This window comes from Oncorhynchus mykiss, chromosome 15 (genome assembly GCF_013265735.2).
Source record: "Oncorhynchus mykiss isolate Arlee chromosome 15, USDA_OmykA_1.1, whole genome shotgun sequence".
Classification (NCBI taxonomy): Eukaryota; Metazoa; Chordata; class Actinopteri; order Salmoniformes; family Salmonidae; genus Oncorhynchus; species Oncorhynchus mykiss.
In genome coordinates, this window is record NC_048579.1 from 68,338,232 (window position 1) to 68,353,723 (window position 15,492).

The 15,492-nt window shown below is 46.1% G+C and overlaps 1 protein-coding gene across 2 annotated transcripts in view; it reads left to right on the top strand.

The window, feature by feature from the left end:
* The window catches only part of LOC110499817 (MICOS complex subunit MIC19), a 106,757-nt gene extending 91,572 nt beyond the window's left edge, over window positions 1–15,185 (top strand). For both annotated transcript variants that reach the window (XM_036945080.1, XM_036945081.1), the window contains 2 exons: window positions 5,310–5,445; window positions 13,630–15,185. In XM_036945080.1, coding sequence (XP_036800975.1) covers window positions 5,310–5,445; window positions 13,630–13,653 — 160 coding nt within the window. In that variant the 3' untranslated portion in view covers window positions 13,654–15,185. The remainder of the gene's footprint in view (window positions 1–5,309; window positions 5,446–13,629) is intronic.
* The last annotated feature ends 307 nt before the right edge of the window (window positions 15,186–15,492 follow it).

The following is a 15,492-nucleotide window of genomic DNA, read 5'->3' on the forward strand; positions in this document are numbered from 1 at the left end:
TCTTCCCCATGCTACATCTTTCTCCTACTGGCTTTATTTAGTGTATCTCTCTGCCCTGTCCCCTCCTCCTTCACCCTCTTCCCCATGCTACATCTTTCTTCTACTGGCTTTATTTAGTGTATCTCTCTGCCCTGTCCCCTCCTCTCCTTCACCCTCTTCCCCATGCTACATCTTTCTTCTACTGGCTTTATTTAGTGTATCTCTCTGCCCTGTCCCCTCCTCCTTCACCCTCTTCCCCATGCTACATCTTTCTTCTACTGGCTTTATTTAGTGTATCTCTCTGCCCTGTCCCCTCCTCCTTCACCCTCTTCCCCATGCTACATCTTTCTTCTACTGGCTTTATTTAGTGTATCTCTCTGCCCTGTCCCCTCCTCTCCTTCACCCTCTTCCCCATGCTACATCTTTCTTCTACTGGCTTTATTTAGTGTATCTCTCTGCCCTGTCCCCTCCTCTCCTTCACCCTCTTCCCCATGCTACATCTTTCTTCTACTGGCTTTATTTAGTGTATCTCTCTGCCCTGTCCCCTCCTCTCCTTCACCCTCTTCCCCATGCTACATCTTTCTTCTACTGGCTTTATTTAGTGTATCTCTCTGCCCTGTCCCCTCCTCCTTCACCCTCTTCCCCATGCTACATCTTTCTCCTACTGGCTTTATTTAGTGTATCTCTCTGCCTGTCCCCTCCTCTCCAGCCACCCTCTCCTGTGTGCTTTCGCTTCTTACATGTTCATATTCTTCAGCCTCTCTCTCTCTCTCTCTTGCCCACCTCTCTCTCTCTCTCTCTCTCTCTCTCTCTTGCCCACCCCTCTCTCTCTCTCTCTTGCCCACCCCTCTCTCTCTCTCTCTTGCCCACTCCCCTCTCTCTCTCTCTTGCCCACTCCTCTCTCTCTCTCTCTCTCTCTTGCCCACTCCCCTCTCTCTCTCTCTCTCTCTCTCTCTCTCTCTCTCTCTTGCCCACTCCCCTCTCTCTCTCTCTCTCTCTTGCCCACCCCTCTCTCTCTCTCTCTCTCTTGCCCACTCCCCTCTCTCTCTCTCTCTCTTGCCCACCCCTCTCTCTCTCTCTTGCCCATCCCTCTCGCTCTCTCTCTTGCCCACTCCCCTCTCTCTCTCTCTCTTGCCCACTCCCCTCTCTTGCCCACTCCCCTCTCTCTCTCTCTCTCTTGCCCACTCCCCTCTCTCTCTCTTGCCCACCCCTCTCTCTCTCTCTCTTGCCCACCCCTCTCTCTCTCTCTCTCTCTCTTGCCCACTCCCCTCTCTCTCTCTCTCTCTTGCCCACCCCTCTCTCTCTCTCTCTTGCCCACCCCTCTCTCTCTCTCTTGCCCACCCCTCTCTCTCTCTTGCCCACCCCTCTCTCTCTCTCTCTCTCTTGCCCACTCCCCTCTCTCTCTCTCTCTCTCTTGCCCACCCCTCTCTCTCTCTCTCTTGCCCACCCCTCTCTCTCTCTCTCTTGCCCACCCCTCTCTCTCTCTTGCCCACCCCTCTCTCTCTCTCTCTTGCCCACCCCTCTCTCTCTCTCTCTTGCCCACCCCTCTCTCTCTCTCTCTTGCCCACCCCTCTCTCTCTCTCTCTTGCCCACCCCTCTCTCTCTCTCTCTCTTGCCCACCCCTCTCTCTCTCTCTCTCTTGCCCACCCCTCTCTCTCTCTCTCTTGCCCACCCCTCTCTCGTTCTTTCTCCCCATCTCTGATAAAGCATCTCATCTCATTGCGGCTCCCTGCGGTCTGTCATATGTCTCCCTTCTCCAGCTTGATTTATGTGGCTGTGGTGTATAAACCATAGTGTAGCTATATGAAACAAACCCTAAGCGTGCCCTCTCTCCTGCTCTATCTATGGATCAAGGGGGGGAGAGAGGGAGGAAAGGAGGGAGAGGAGGATGGAGGGGAAACGTATCTCGTATCAATAGAGCTATGTTGGCATGGAGACCTTTACTGATGGCCTCCTATATAAGCAGAGAGATGTATTGTCCCCCCACTCCGTAGGTACAGTACACACACCTCCCTCTCTCGCCCCGCTCAGCTTCACGTCTCCATTTGTTTCAATCTCTCCCCCTCTGAAGTTTTATTAAATATCCCAGGCTCCTCGGAGGGGGATGGCCATGCAGTGAGAGGAGATTTTTGATTGACATCAGATGCATTTGACCTGCGAATGAATCTTCTGGTTGTCTGTGTTAGAGAAGGGGAATGAGAGGGATAGGAACTGCGAGACAAAGAGAGAAAAACGGAAAGGGAGAGATAAACCGTGAGGGAGAGAAACCGAGAAGGAGAGAGGCAGAGATCAGACAAATCTATATGTCTGACAGTTCAGAGGAGCCATTCGGTCTCTTCCCAACCCTGAACAAAGAGCATTGTAAAAACAAATATGAACCATGGTCCCCCTCAGATTTCTGACCCATTACGTCAGAACATATTAGCTACAAGTCTGATCTTAGACCACAACCAACTGTTTCCTCCTCAAAGGTCACAGCATTGAAAGGTTTTTGTGCTTTTGATTCCTGTGGGGTCGAGAAACCGATAGAGGGGGGAGAAGGGGGATGTTTACGGATGCCCCAGTGTTCAGGTTTCATGGGAACAGGATGAATCACTGCTGTTTCTGACTACATGTAAATATATCATAGACAGTTCCCTGGGAATGGTATTCACTATGTGGTGCTACAGTACCTTCCCCTTGACTACTCCACTAACAAAACTACAAAACCTTTCTCTGAGGTTGTATTGGGATGGCTATGCAGCACACAGGCCGACTGTATTACAGGTGATAGTAACTGATGAGGGAGAGCCTAATGTAATATTGAGAGGGCAGAAATTCTCTTTCCCGGTCTCTTTCTCTTCACTCTCCTCTACCCATGGCTGTGAGAATGAGTTAATATTCATCTTAATGATGGATGATGAATGACCCTGCGTAAGCCAGAGTGTGTGTGTGTGTGACATTGTTATTGTCCTGATTAACTAAACACTGTCTCAGGTCTCTCTATGGAGTAGGGAAAGAGAAGGAAGGAATGAGAACTGTGGTTTATCTCTCATTTCCTCTCTCTCTTACCATTTTCCTCTCTCTCTCTCTTTCTTTCGCTCTCTCTCTGTCATCTGTAATGGTTTCTAAGAGAAACAAACACTTGTGTTGTATCAGCAGGCTGCACCTGGCATTAACGCAAACGCTTAAGAAAATAATTAGCGGGTGTGTGTGGCTGCCTGGTCCCTGAAGATGCCCAAAGGCAGTGGAATGAATGCTACGGTATAGGAGCTGCAGGAGGAGAATTCTGCTGTCTGTGTATGTGAGAGACACTGTCATCCTTCACCGCAGAGACTTGGAGAAATGGGCATGTCACTCCGAAGGCAATGAGTGGATTCTCTCGGTGCTTGAAGAGCTTCTATGTATATGAGATGGCGCGTTATGTTCGATCACTGCTCAAATGTGAAGAATAGAGACAGCCTACAGTACCATCAGAAATATCCATTAAATGGAAAGTTAACAATGTTAAGAATATATTTCTGATCATCCAGTACTTTGCTGCTTCGTATCAATAGGTGCCTTACTCGCCTACTTGCTGTTAAATGCAGTGGCGGCTGGTGACATCCCTTTGGCCATAATACTGTGGCCATGTATTGGCGGCCATACTCAGAGGTCCCATGCAACCAGCCCTCCTGCATTGCATCCTGGGTAATGAACCATGTGGCCGTTGTGTCCTTTCAATCCCAACAGGAGGGTGAATTCTCACTACAGGCAGTAAATCCAACACCTGATTGGAACTGGAGGGGCTCAGCTGTGCCCCTAATGCCCCTCCAAGGATCAGAAAGGTGCTGACAGGCGAAATCAGCACTTTTGTGTGCTAACTGCTAAAGGATGATGCCAACATTAGCATAATGGCCCTAACATGTGCAGGTGTATCTTTTATGTATGGGTGGTTTATGGGGTGTGCTAACTGTCAAGAGACAGATCCTGCTAGCTGTTAGCATGAGATCATTGGTGCAGTTGATAGTCATTGCTGCTGAGATTAGCGAAAAGGCACTAACACTTTGGGACCCATATGGCATTGCAGTGGTGATGAAAGACCATTTGTGGACTGAAGCTAGTCTTTAGCTTAAGATAAGCATTGTGATGTACAACTAGCACGAAAGTGGAACAATTTGGTGGCTCAACAGTACTGAACTATGCAGACAGTTTTGGTTAGCATTAGCGCACTTGTGACGTTTGATACACTGACACCTCAGTGTCAATAGTTGTTTCCGCGGTGTCAGTAGTTGTTTCCGCGGTGTCAGTAGCTGTTTCCGCGGTGTCAGTAGCTGTTTCCGCGGTGTCAGTAGCTGTTTCCGCGGTGTCAGTAGCTGTTTCCGCGGTGTCAGTAGCTGTTGCCGCGGTGTCAGTAGTTGTTGCCGCGGTGTCAGTAGCTATTTCCGCGGTGTGAATGGCTATTTGGTGTCAGAAGTAAGGACTAGCCATTTGGGTGCTGTATTCCTCAAATAAATGTTTATTTGTGAAGTACACGGTTTACAGGTGTAAAAGGTGCAGTGAAAATGCTTGTGTGCCATTTCCCTTTAACATTGCAGTACAATAATCAATCATCAGTCAATAAATGTCCAGTTAGCACGACCACGGGGACAGCTAGCTATAGGACAGGGTGTGTCAATGCAATCAGAAACCTATAGTCATGCAGGCTCTATCAATCAATACTGATACTCAGTTCACATGGTGTGTCGTCAATAAACCCACGAGAGTCATCATCTTCATCACTATGATGAAGGGTTTCCTATCTCAGTTGTTGTTGATTTTCTTTATCCTTTTTGTCCTCCTGTTTATTTTCTGGGTGTGTCCGTATTAGACATTGTTTGGCCAGTGTGTTTTCTGAGGAGAAAAGAGAGCACAATTAGCCATAGAAAATAAACCCTGCGTAGATCTCCTGTTACCAGAGGGACAGGTATAGAACCTTTCTCCTGGTGACAGGATGGCACGGCTCGCCAATATTCACACGTCCTCTGGCCCTTCCATTGACGTGGGGAGCCTCTAATGAATGGATTGGCATGCCCGTCACTGTTGCGCTGACGGTTGCTTCCATTGGCTGGATCAACCTTTGGCCCCGTCTCTTCTACAGTCTGACTGATCCCAGATGAACCACTGCTGTGGGATGGGGAATGGGCCGAATGGGCAGGACAATTTAATGTTTTGTGTGTCTCTCGCTCTCTTCTCTCTCCTGCTGTCAGTAAATGGGGAATGTTAGTAGTTGTTTTCTAGGTGTGTGTGTGTGGGCTGATGTGATTGATTTGAATGTGTAATGTGTGTAGTGTATGATATTGATTGTAAATACTAAAGTCTGTCTCCTCCAGGCGGTTTGAGGTGAGTCCAGTGTGTGCTGATCTGCAGGGTCAGATCCTGAAGTGCTACCAGGAACACAGTGGGAAGACGCTGCTCTGCTCCACCATCGCCTCCCGCTACCTGCAGTGTGTCAACCAAGCTAAACAGGTGGGCCCACGTGGTGGGGGGGTGTGTGTGTGTGTGTACCTTGGGATACGTATGAATAACTTGTTGGTGTCTATCCCCATCTACTGTAATTTATAAGACATGTTGTTTTGTTTACAAATCTCTACTGTCTGAAAAGTAAAACATGAATGAGTTCTACATCTAATGAAAGCATCTGTTTATTCCCATATTGCTGCATGATTTTGTTGTCTGAAAAGAATGGCAATAATGATCTTGCCCCCCTACGGGCAACTGCTACAGACATTAGAAAGTAAGTTGTACTGTTCCAGGATCTGTCTCTCCCAGTAGAGTAGCTACGGGCAACTGCTACAGACATTAGAAAGTAAGTTGTACTGTTCTGGGATCTGTCTCTCCCAGTAGAGTAGCTACGGGCAACTGCTACAGACATTAGAAAGTAAGTTGTACTGTTCCAGGATCTGTCTCTCCCAGTAGAGTAGCTATGGGCAACTGCTACAGACATTAGAAAGTAAGTTGTACTGTTCCTGGATCTGTCTCTCCCAGTAGAGTAGCTACGGGCAACCGCTACAGACATTAGAAAGTAAGTTGTACTGTTCCAGGATCTGTCTCTCCCAGTAGAGTAGCTACGGGCAACTGCTACAGACATTAGAAAGTAAGTTGTACTGTTCCAGGATCTGTCTCTCCCAGTAGAGTAGCTACGGGCAACTGCTACAGACATTAGAAAGTAAGTTGTACTGTTCCAGGATCTGTCTCTCCCAGTAGAGTAGCTATGGGCAACTGCTACAGACATTAGAAAGTAAGTTGTACTGTTCCAGGATCTGTCTCTTCCAGTAGAGTAGCTACGGGCAACTGCTACAGACATTAGAAAGTAAGTTGTACTGTTCCAGGATCTGTCTCTCCCAGTAGAGTAGCTATGGGCAACTGCTACAGACATTAGAAAGTAAGTTGTACTGTTCCAGGATCTGTCTCTCCCAGTAGAGTAGCTACGGGCAACTGCTACAGACATTAGAAAGTAAGTTGTACTGTTCCGGGATCTGTCTCTCCCAGTAGAGTAGCTACGGGCAACTGCTACAGACATTAGAAAGTAAGTTGTACTGTTCCAGGATCTGTCTCTCCCAGTAGAGTAGCTACGGGCAACTGCTACAGACATTAGAAAGTAAGTTGTACTGTTCCAGGATCTGTCTCTCCCAGTAGAGTAGCTACGGGCAACTGCTACAGACATTAGAAAGTAAGTTGTACTGTTCCAGGATCTGTCTCTCCCAGTAGAGTAGCTACGGGCAACTGCTACAGACATTAGAAAGTAAGTTGTACTGTTCCAGGATCTGTCTCTCCCAGTAGAGTAGCTACGGGCAACTGCTACAGACATTAGAAAGTAAGTTGTACTGTTCCAGGATCTGTCTCTCCCAGTAGAGTAGCTACGGGCAACTGCTACAGACATTAGAAAGTAAGTTGTACTGTTCCAGGATCTGTCTCTTCCAGTAGTGTAGCTATGGGCAACTGCTACAGACATTAGAAAGTAAGTTGTACTGTTCCAGGATCTGTCTCTTCCAGTAGTGTAGCTATGGGCAACTGCTACAGACATTAGAAAGTAAGTTGTACTGTTCCGGGATCTGTCTCTCCCAGTAGAGTAGCTATGGGCAACTGCTACAGACATTAGAAAGTAAGTTGTACTGTTCCAGGATCTGTCTCTCCCAGTAGAGTAGCTATGGGCAACTGCTACAGACATTAGAAAGTAAGTTGTACTGTTCCAGGATCTGTCTCTTCCAGTAGTGTAGCTATGGGCAACTGCTACAGACATTAGAAAGTAAGTTGTACTGTTCCAGGATCTGTCTCTCCCAGTAGTTGTCATGTAGCTTCATCAAACCCCAGATGTACTTAGGTCACTGTGTGTAGTACCACTAGTACAGTTAATTTCCTTCCTACATGACTTCATGGTTGTTGCCGACCAAACACACACATATACACATACACACACACACACACACACACACACACACACACACTAACAAAGACTCTTGGTTGCCCCTGCGTTTGAGACCATAGTGTTTCTCGCTTGCTAAAACTCACTCTAAACTGTAGGTTCAGAGGAAAGGTCTATTTCCATAATACCTGCTGACGCTGGCTGCTTTCTTTCACTGCTTAAGTGTGTGTTTAATTTAATAAGGTCCAGGCCAGACGACCAGGTCAGACGGTGCCGTTCTGATACCATTGTCCTCTCGTTCTTTCTTTATTTCTCTCAAGTCATTGGAAAGTGGACGTGTTTTAGGCCCTCTAAGAAACGCATATGGTAATGGTATTGTCTCAACGTTGATATTAATGGCACACACACACACACAAGGATAGACGTAAACACACCCTCTCCTCTGGCACTTGTCAACATACAGTGGTAGAGTCAGACAAAACCCACTTTATATTCAGATAGGTTTTCTAATAGGTTTTTTCTTTTATAATTTGACAGTTTCTAGAGAGCTGTGTTCCGCCGCTGTCCCTCGGGTATTAGTAATACATCTAGGCCCGCGGGGGGCGGCTAGCTTTTAAGCTATACATCATGTAAATAACACTATGTATTATTCATTTGTACGAGTGCTCCCTACCTGTAGCCTCTTTGGAATCCCACAAGGCTGTGTGTTCCCTGCCGCACACATTCACTGCTCTGATCTTGTAAATGTGGAAATCAGCCTGGAATATTATGGGAAGCCACAGAGTTGATCAGCTTCCCGCAATCAAAATACACTCGTAGTAGAGTTATCTGTGTAAGAAAGCTGTTACAATCATCAGGTGAGAGATGAAACAGAGCCCTGATAGAGCTCTACAGCAGGGGATACAGCCCACTGCAGGGGGACAATATAACCTAGTTAAAAGAATAGGAGAAGAGGTGATACAGCCCACTGCAGAGGGACAATATAACCTAGTTAAAAGAATAGGAGAAGAGGGGATACAGCCCACTGCAGGGGGACAATATAACCTAGTTAAAAGAATAGGAGAAGAGGGGATACAGCCCACTGCAGAGGGACAATATAACCTAGTTAAAAGAATAGGAGAAGAGGTGATACAGCCCACTGCAGAGGGACAATATAACCTAGTTAAAAGAATAGGAGAAGAGGGGATACAGCCCACTGCAGGGGGACAATATAACCTAGTTAAAAGAATAGAAGAAGAGGGGATACAGCCCACTGCAGAGGGACAATATAACCTAGTTAAAAGAATAGGAGAAGAGGTGATACAGCCCACTGCAGAGGGACAATATAACCTAGTTAAAAGAATAGGAGAAGAGGTGATACAGCCCACTGCAGAGGGACAATATAACCTAGTTAAAAGAATAGGAGAAGAGGTGATACAGCCCACTGCAGAGGGACAATATAACCTAGTTAAAATAATAGGAGAAGAGGTGATACAGCCCACTGCAGAGGGACAATATAACCTAGTTAAAAGAATAGGAGAAGAGGTGATACAGCCCACTGCAGAGGGACAATATAACCTAGTTAAAAGAATAGGAGAAGAGGTGATACAGCCCACTGCAGAGGGACAATATAACATAGTTAAAAGAATAGGAGAAGAGGTGATACAGCCCACTGCAGAGGGACAATATAACCTAGTTGAAAGAATAGGAGAAGAGGTGATACAGCCCACTGCAGAGGGACAATATAACCTAGTTAAAAGAATAGGAGAAGAGGTAATACAGCCCACTGCAGAGGGACAATATAACCTAGTTAAAAGAATAGGAGAAGAGGGGATACAGCCCACTGCAGAGGGACAATATAACCTAGTTAAAAGAATAGGAGAAGAGGTGATACAGCCCACTGCAGAGGGACAATATAACATAGTTAAAAGAATAGGAGAAGAGGTGATACAGCCCACTGCAGAGGGACAATATAACCTAGTTAAAAGAATAGGAGAAGAGGGGATACAGCCCACTGCAGGGGGACAATATAACCTAGTTGAAAGAATAGGAGAAGAGGTGATACAGCCCACTGCAGGGGGACAATATAACCTAGTTAAAAGAATAGGAGAAGAGGTGATACAGCCCACTGCAGAGGGACAATATAACCTAGTTAAAAGAATAGGAGAAGAGGTGATACAGCCCACTGCAGAGGGACAATATAACCTAGTTAAAAGAATAGGAGAAGAGGTGATACAGCCCACTGCAGAGGGACAATATAACCTAGTTAAAAGAATAGGAGAAGAGGTGATACAGCCCACTGCAGAGGGACAATATAACCTAGTTAAAAGAATAGGAGAAGAGGTAATACATCCCACTGCAGAGGGACAATATAACCTAGTTAAAAGAATAGGAGAAGAGGTGATACAGCCCACTGCAGAGGGACAATATAACCTAGTTAAAAGAATAGGAGAAGAGGTGATACAGCCCACTGCAGAGGGACAATATAACCTAGTTAAAAGAATAGGAGAAGAGGTGATACAGCCCACTGCAGAGGGACAATATAACCTAGTTAAAATAATAGGAGAAGAGGTAATACAGCCCACTGCAGAGGGACAATGTAACCTAATTAAAAGAATAGGAGACGAGGTGATACAGCCCACTGCAGAGGGACAATATAACCTAGTTAAAAGAATAGGAGAAGAGGTGATACAGCCCACTGCAGAGGGACAATATAACCTAGTTAAAAGAATAGGAGAAGAGGTAATGAAAGTGGGGTCGTAATGGTTTATTATTGTTATTTTTTTGCAGATGCGGTACAGTAGCTACACAGTAACCAAGCAGGAAGCTATGTGGAGGGGTCAAAAGGTCAAATTTATCAAGCACCAGATAAGACCTAGATGGGGTCAAATCTCTGCCTTTCAACCTACTCTTATCTGTGTCTCAATTCATCTTTCTGTGATTCATTGCATCCTTCTCAATCTTTTTGAAGGAGAAAGTCCAATGTCCCTCCCCTTTGACCTTCTCCAACGTGTTTTGGGAAGGAGGCAAGGAGAGGGAGTAGGCTAATCGACGAAAGATGATGAATTGAGAAATAGCCCCAGTTGCTATAAAATACACTTCACACTCCACACAAAACCCCAACCTCCTTCAAGGTTCAAACAGCCCACTAAACCACTAAACAAGCCCGTAATGAATTACCCCTAGATAGGATTGTCCACTCCATCACCATTGAACACATAATAATAATAATAATAATAATAATAATATGACATCATCTGTCTTAGTATTGACTGGGCCAAGAGAGGAGAAAGACTACAGGGTTGTCATCAGACAGGCCTTTGTGACTGATAATTACTAGTATTCCTTATCATCACCCCGCGATAATATTTAGACCTTGATGGCCTCTCTTGCACACACACACACACACTCCCTGTCACTTTATAATACACACAATGCTAAACGGGTCCAGATAGCGACTGACTGGGGTTATTATATAGAAAGAGGGGGAATAGAGCGACTGGAAGGACTGATAAAGAGGAAGAAGAGTCTTTTGAGAGGCCCATGAATAGAACGTTTATCACGGGGCCCGATCTCTCTCGCTCTCTCTCTTCATTGCATATTCTCGTCGCATGACCACTTCTTGCCTGGTTGCCTCCCCCAGTCATCTTGGATCTCGGAGGTCTTACTAGCTGCTATAGCTTTTTTGGGATGTAAAAATCTCAAATAAATCTTCCTTGTTGACGGTCTTTGCACAGAGTTGAAAGAAGGTTTAAAACAGCTTGTTCTATGTTTGACGTGATCCTGCTGTAAACCAGTTAGCATGCTCTCTGACCATATCTATTCAGTTTGGCTACCTCCGTTCTGTCACATCACAGCATTAGATAAGGTCCCAGCCTTGAGAAATGTGTCTGTTAGGTTGGACAGAGTAAATGTTGTTCATCTGTAATGACTGGTATCATGGTAGTATAGAGTGTGTTGTCTGTTAGGTTGTACAGAGTAAATGTTGTTCATCTGTAATGACTGGTATCATGGTAGTATAGAGTGTGTTGTCTGTTAGGTAGGGCAGAGTAAATGTTGTTCATCTGTAATGACTGGTATCATGGTAGTATAGAGTCTGTTGTCTGTTAGGTTGGACAGAGTAAATGTTGTTCATCTGTAATGACTGGTGTCATGGTAGTATAGAGTGTGTTGTCTGTTAGGTTGGACAGAGTAAATGTTGTTCATCTGTAATGACTGGTGTCATGGTAGTATAGAGTGTGTTGTCTGTTAGGTTGGGCAGAGTAAATGTTGTTCATCTGTAATGACTGGTGTCATGGTAGTATAGAGTGTGTTGTCTGTTAGGTTGGGCAGAGTAAATGTTGTTCATCTGTAATGACTGGTGTCATGGTAGTATAGAGTGTGTTGTCTGTTAGGTTGGGTAGAGTAAATGTTGTTCATCTGTAATGACTGGTGTCATGGTAGTATAGAGTGTGTTGTCTGTTAGGTTGGACAGAGTAAATGTTGTTCATCTGTAATGACTGGTGTCATGGTAGTATAGAGTGTGTTGTCTGTTAGGTAGGGTAGAGTAAATGTTGTTCATCTGTAATGACTGGTATCATGGTAGTATAGAGTGTGTTGTCTGTTAGGTAGGGTAGAGTAAATGTTGTTCATCTGTAATGACTGGTGTCATGGTAGTATAGAGTGTGTTGTCTGTTAGGTTGGGTAGAGTAAATGTTGTTCATCTGTAATGACTGGTATCATGGTAGTATAGAGTCTGTTGTCTGTTAGGTTGGGCAGAGTAAATGTTGTTCATCTGTAATGACTGGTATCATGGTAGTATAGAGTGTGTTGTCTGTTAGATTGGGCAGAGTAAATGTTGTTCATCTGTAATGACTGGTATCATGGTAGTATAGAGTGTGTTGTCTGTTAGATTGGGCAGAGTAAATGTTGTTCATCTGTAATGACTGGTATCATGGTAGTATAGAGTGTGTTGTCTGTTAGATTGGGCAGAGTAAATGTTGTTCATCTGTAATGACTGGTATCATGGTAGTATAGAGTGTAGTCTAGTGTGTAGAATGAATTGATCCGCTTGCTGTTGGACAGCTATAGGGAGGCACCGACATGGATGAATCTAATCTAGAACACAAATCAATCTACTGCCCCTCCCTCCCTCCCTCCCTCCCTCTCTCCCTATCTGTATTCAATCACTTTGGCTTTTTCTCCTTTGTTCTCCCTCTTAAGTAAAACATTTTTGGGGCCACTTTTCTGTGTTCCCTTCCCCCACATTGTTTTCCTCTCCCCTCCCCATCTCCTCTAATTGTTCTCACCACACTTCTCCTGGAATGTTTCATTGTGAGGCATCAAATGCTATAGCCTGTATCAAATGGGGATTGACAGGGAGGGTGATGTGTTGGGGATTGACCGGGAGGGTGATGTGTTGGGGATTGACAGGGAGGGTGATGTGTTGGGGATTGACAGGGAGGTTGATGTGTTGGGGATTGACAGGGAGGGTGATGTGTTGGGGATTGACAGGGAGGGTGATGTGTTGGTGATTGACAGGGAGGGTGATGTGTTGGGGATTGGCAGGGAGGGTGATGTGTTGGGGATTGACAGGGAGGGTGATGTGTTGGGGATTGACAGGGAGGGTGATGTGTTGGGGATTGACAGGGAGGGTGATGTGTTGGTGATTGACAGGGAGGGTGATGTGTTGGGGATTGACAGGGAGGGTGATGTGTTGGGGATTGACAGGGAGGGTGATGTGTTGGGGATGACCGGGAGGGTGATGTGTTGGGGATTGACAGGGAGGGTGATGTGTTGGGGATTGACAGGGAGGGTGATGTGTTGGGGATTGACAGGGAGGGTGATGTGTTGGGGATTGACAGGGAGGCTGATGTGTTGGGGATTGACCGGGAGGGTGATGTGTTGGGGATTGACAGGGAGGGTGATGTGTTGGGGATTTGTGGCAAGAGTTATCGCTAATATGAAATCCTCTCCTTCCCTCTCTCTCTACGTCCCTCCTTCCCTCTCTCTCTACGTCCCTCCTTCCCTCTCTCTCTACGTCCCTCCTTCCCTCTCTCTCTACGTCCCTCCTCCCCTCTCTCTCTACGTCCCTCCTTCCCTCTCTCTCTACGTCCCTCCTCCCCTCTCTCTCTACGTCCCTCCTTCCCTCTCTCTCTTCGTCCCTCCTCCCCTCTCTCTCTACGTCCCTCCTCCCCTCTCTCTCTACGTCCCTCCTCCCCTCTCTCTCTACGTCCCTCCTTCCCTCTCTCTCTACGTCCCTCCTCCCCTCTCTCTACGTCCCTCCTCCCCTCTCTCACATTCTCTCTTTTTTTATCCTGTTGTTCCAGAACAAGTTGAGGACTGGGGGCTAAGAGTGAGGTGCTGTGGCATTACAGTTTATAAACCCTTTATCGACTGCAAATGAGTGGAGAGGAGAGGAAGCACCAGAGATCGCAACCCCGACTCGAGGTAGAAACAGAACCGCACCCTGACCAGAACCAGGAACACAAGACAACCAGACAACCCTGAGAGAGATGGACACACCTTAGCCCAACACCCTTCTCCCCCCCACCCCCACTGACCCCCAAACCCTTTACTCCTTCGTAAGATCCCACCTACAGTACCTACACCCCTTCTCCCCCACCCCACTCCACTGCATGTCTATCTCTACTACCAAGAGGGAGGAGGACAACGGTAGCACTTCCTAAAGAGTACAGTGCAGTAGCTCCATCACGCAGCAGCAGTAGGAGAAGTGCAAATGTCCGCCATGTTGGAGATGCATGAATACATGCAGAGACGGAGAGTTTAAGCCTAGGCGGAGTCCACCAGAACCAATGCAGGCCCAGAGCTGAAGATATCCTCACGGACTGAACCACTATCATTACCAACACGCATCACCAACCAGCTCACCTCCCTTACAAAGCCACTAGTCTGCCCCATCACCACCCAACCAGCTCACCCCTCTTACAAAGCCACTAGTCCGCCCCATCACCACCCAACCAGCTCACCCCTCTTACAAAGCCACTAGTCCGCCCCATCACCACCCAACCAGCTCGACCCTCTTACAAAGCCACTAGTCCGCCCCATCACCACACCCTCTATCATAAACCTACATGATCACATGACTTCTATCCACCAGGCTTCATCCTACTGTATCCCTCTATCCACTATATAAACCTACATGATCACATGACTTCTATCCACCCTGCTGTATCCCTCTATCCACTATTTAAACCTACATGATCACATGACTTCTATCCACCAGGCTTCATCCTACTGTATCCCTCTATCCACTATATAAACCTACATGATCACATTACTTCTATCCACCCTGCTGTATCCCTCTATCCACTAAATAAACCTACATGATCACATGACTTCTATCCACCAGGCTTCATCCTACTGTATCCCTCTATCCACTATATAAACCTACATGATCACATGACTTCTGTCCACCAGGCTTCATCCTACTGTATCCCTCTATCCACTATATAAACCTACATGATCACATGACTTCTATCCACCCTGCTGTATCCCTCTATCCACTATATAAACCTACATGATCACATGACTTCTATCCACCCTGCTGTATCCCTCTATCACTATATAAACCTACATGATCACATGACTTCTATCCACCACATGACTTCTATCCACCCTACTGTATCCCTCTATCCACTATATAAACCTACATGATCACATGACTTCTATCCACCAGGCTTCATCCTACTGTATCCCTCTATCCCTGTGCACTGTCCTGCACACACACCATTGTGTCTGTTCGTTGCGTGTGTTCCAGTGTGTTAGTAATGCATCTACTTGTTTTGTTTTCATCCCAACCGTGTCACAATCACTTCTGACACACGTCTGATCAGAGGAAATTAAAGAATGAATCTGGAATTTACCTTGTTGTCGTTGAATGTGTCTCTCAATATTAAATGTGAAATAGTGTGTGTGCTTATTACTCCTTTCAATGTTAAATGTGAAAGAGAGGGTGTGTGCTTATTACTCCTTTCAATGTTAAATGTGAAAGAGAGGGTGTGTGTGCTTATTACTCCTTTCAATGTTAAATGTGAAAGAGGGTGTGTGTGTGTGTGTGTGTGTGTGTGAAAGAGACTCTATTGTGTAGTCTCTGTGTTGTGTATTCCTATGTAAGTGACATCAGAAGGACGACTGTTCTTCAGTGACGGAGCCACAGTCATCTTGTCTCC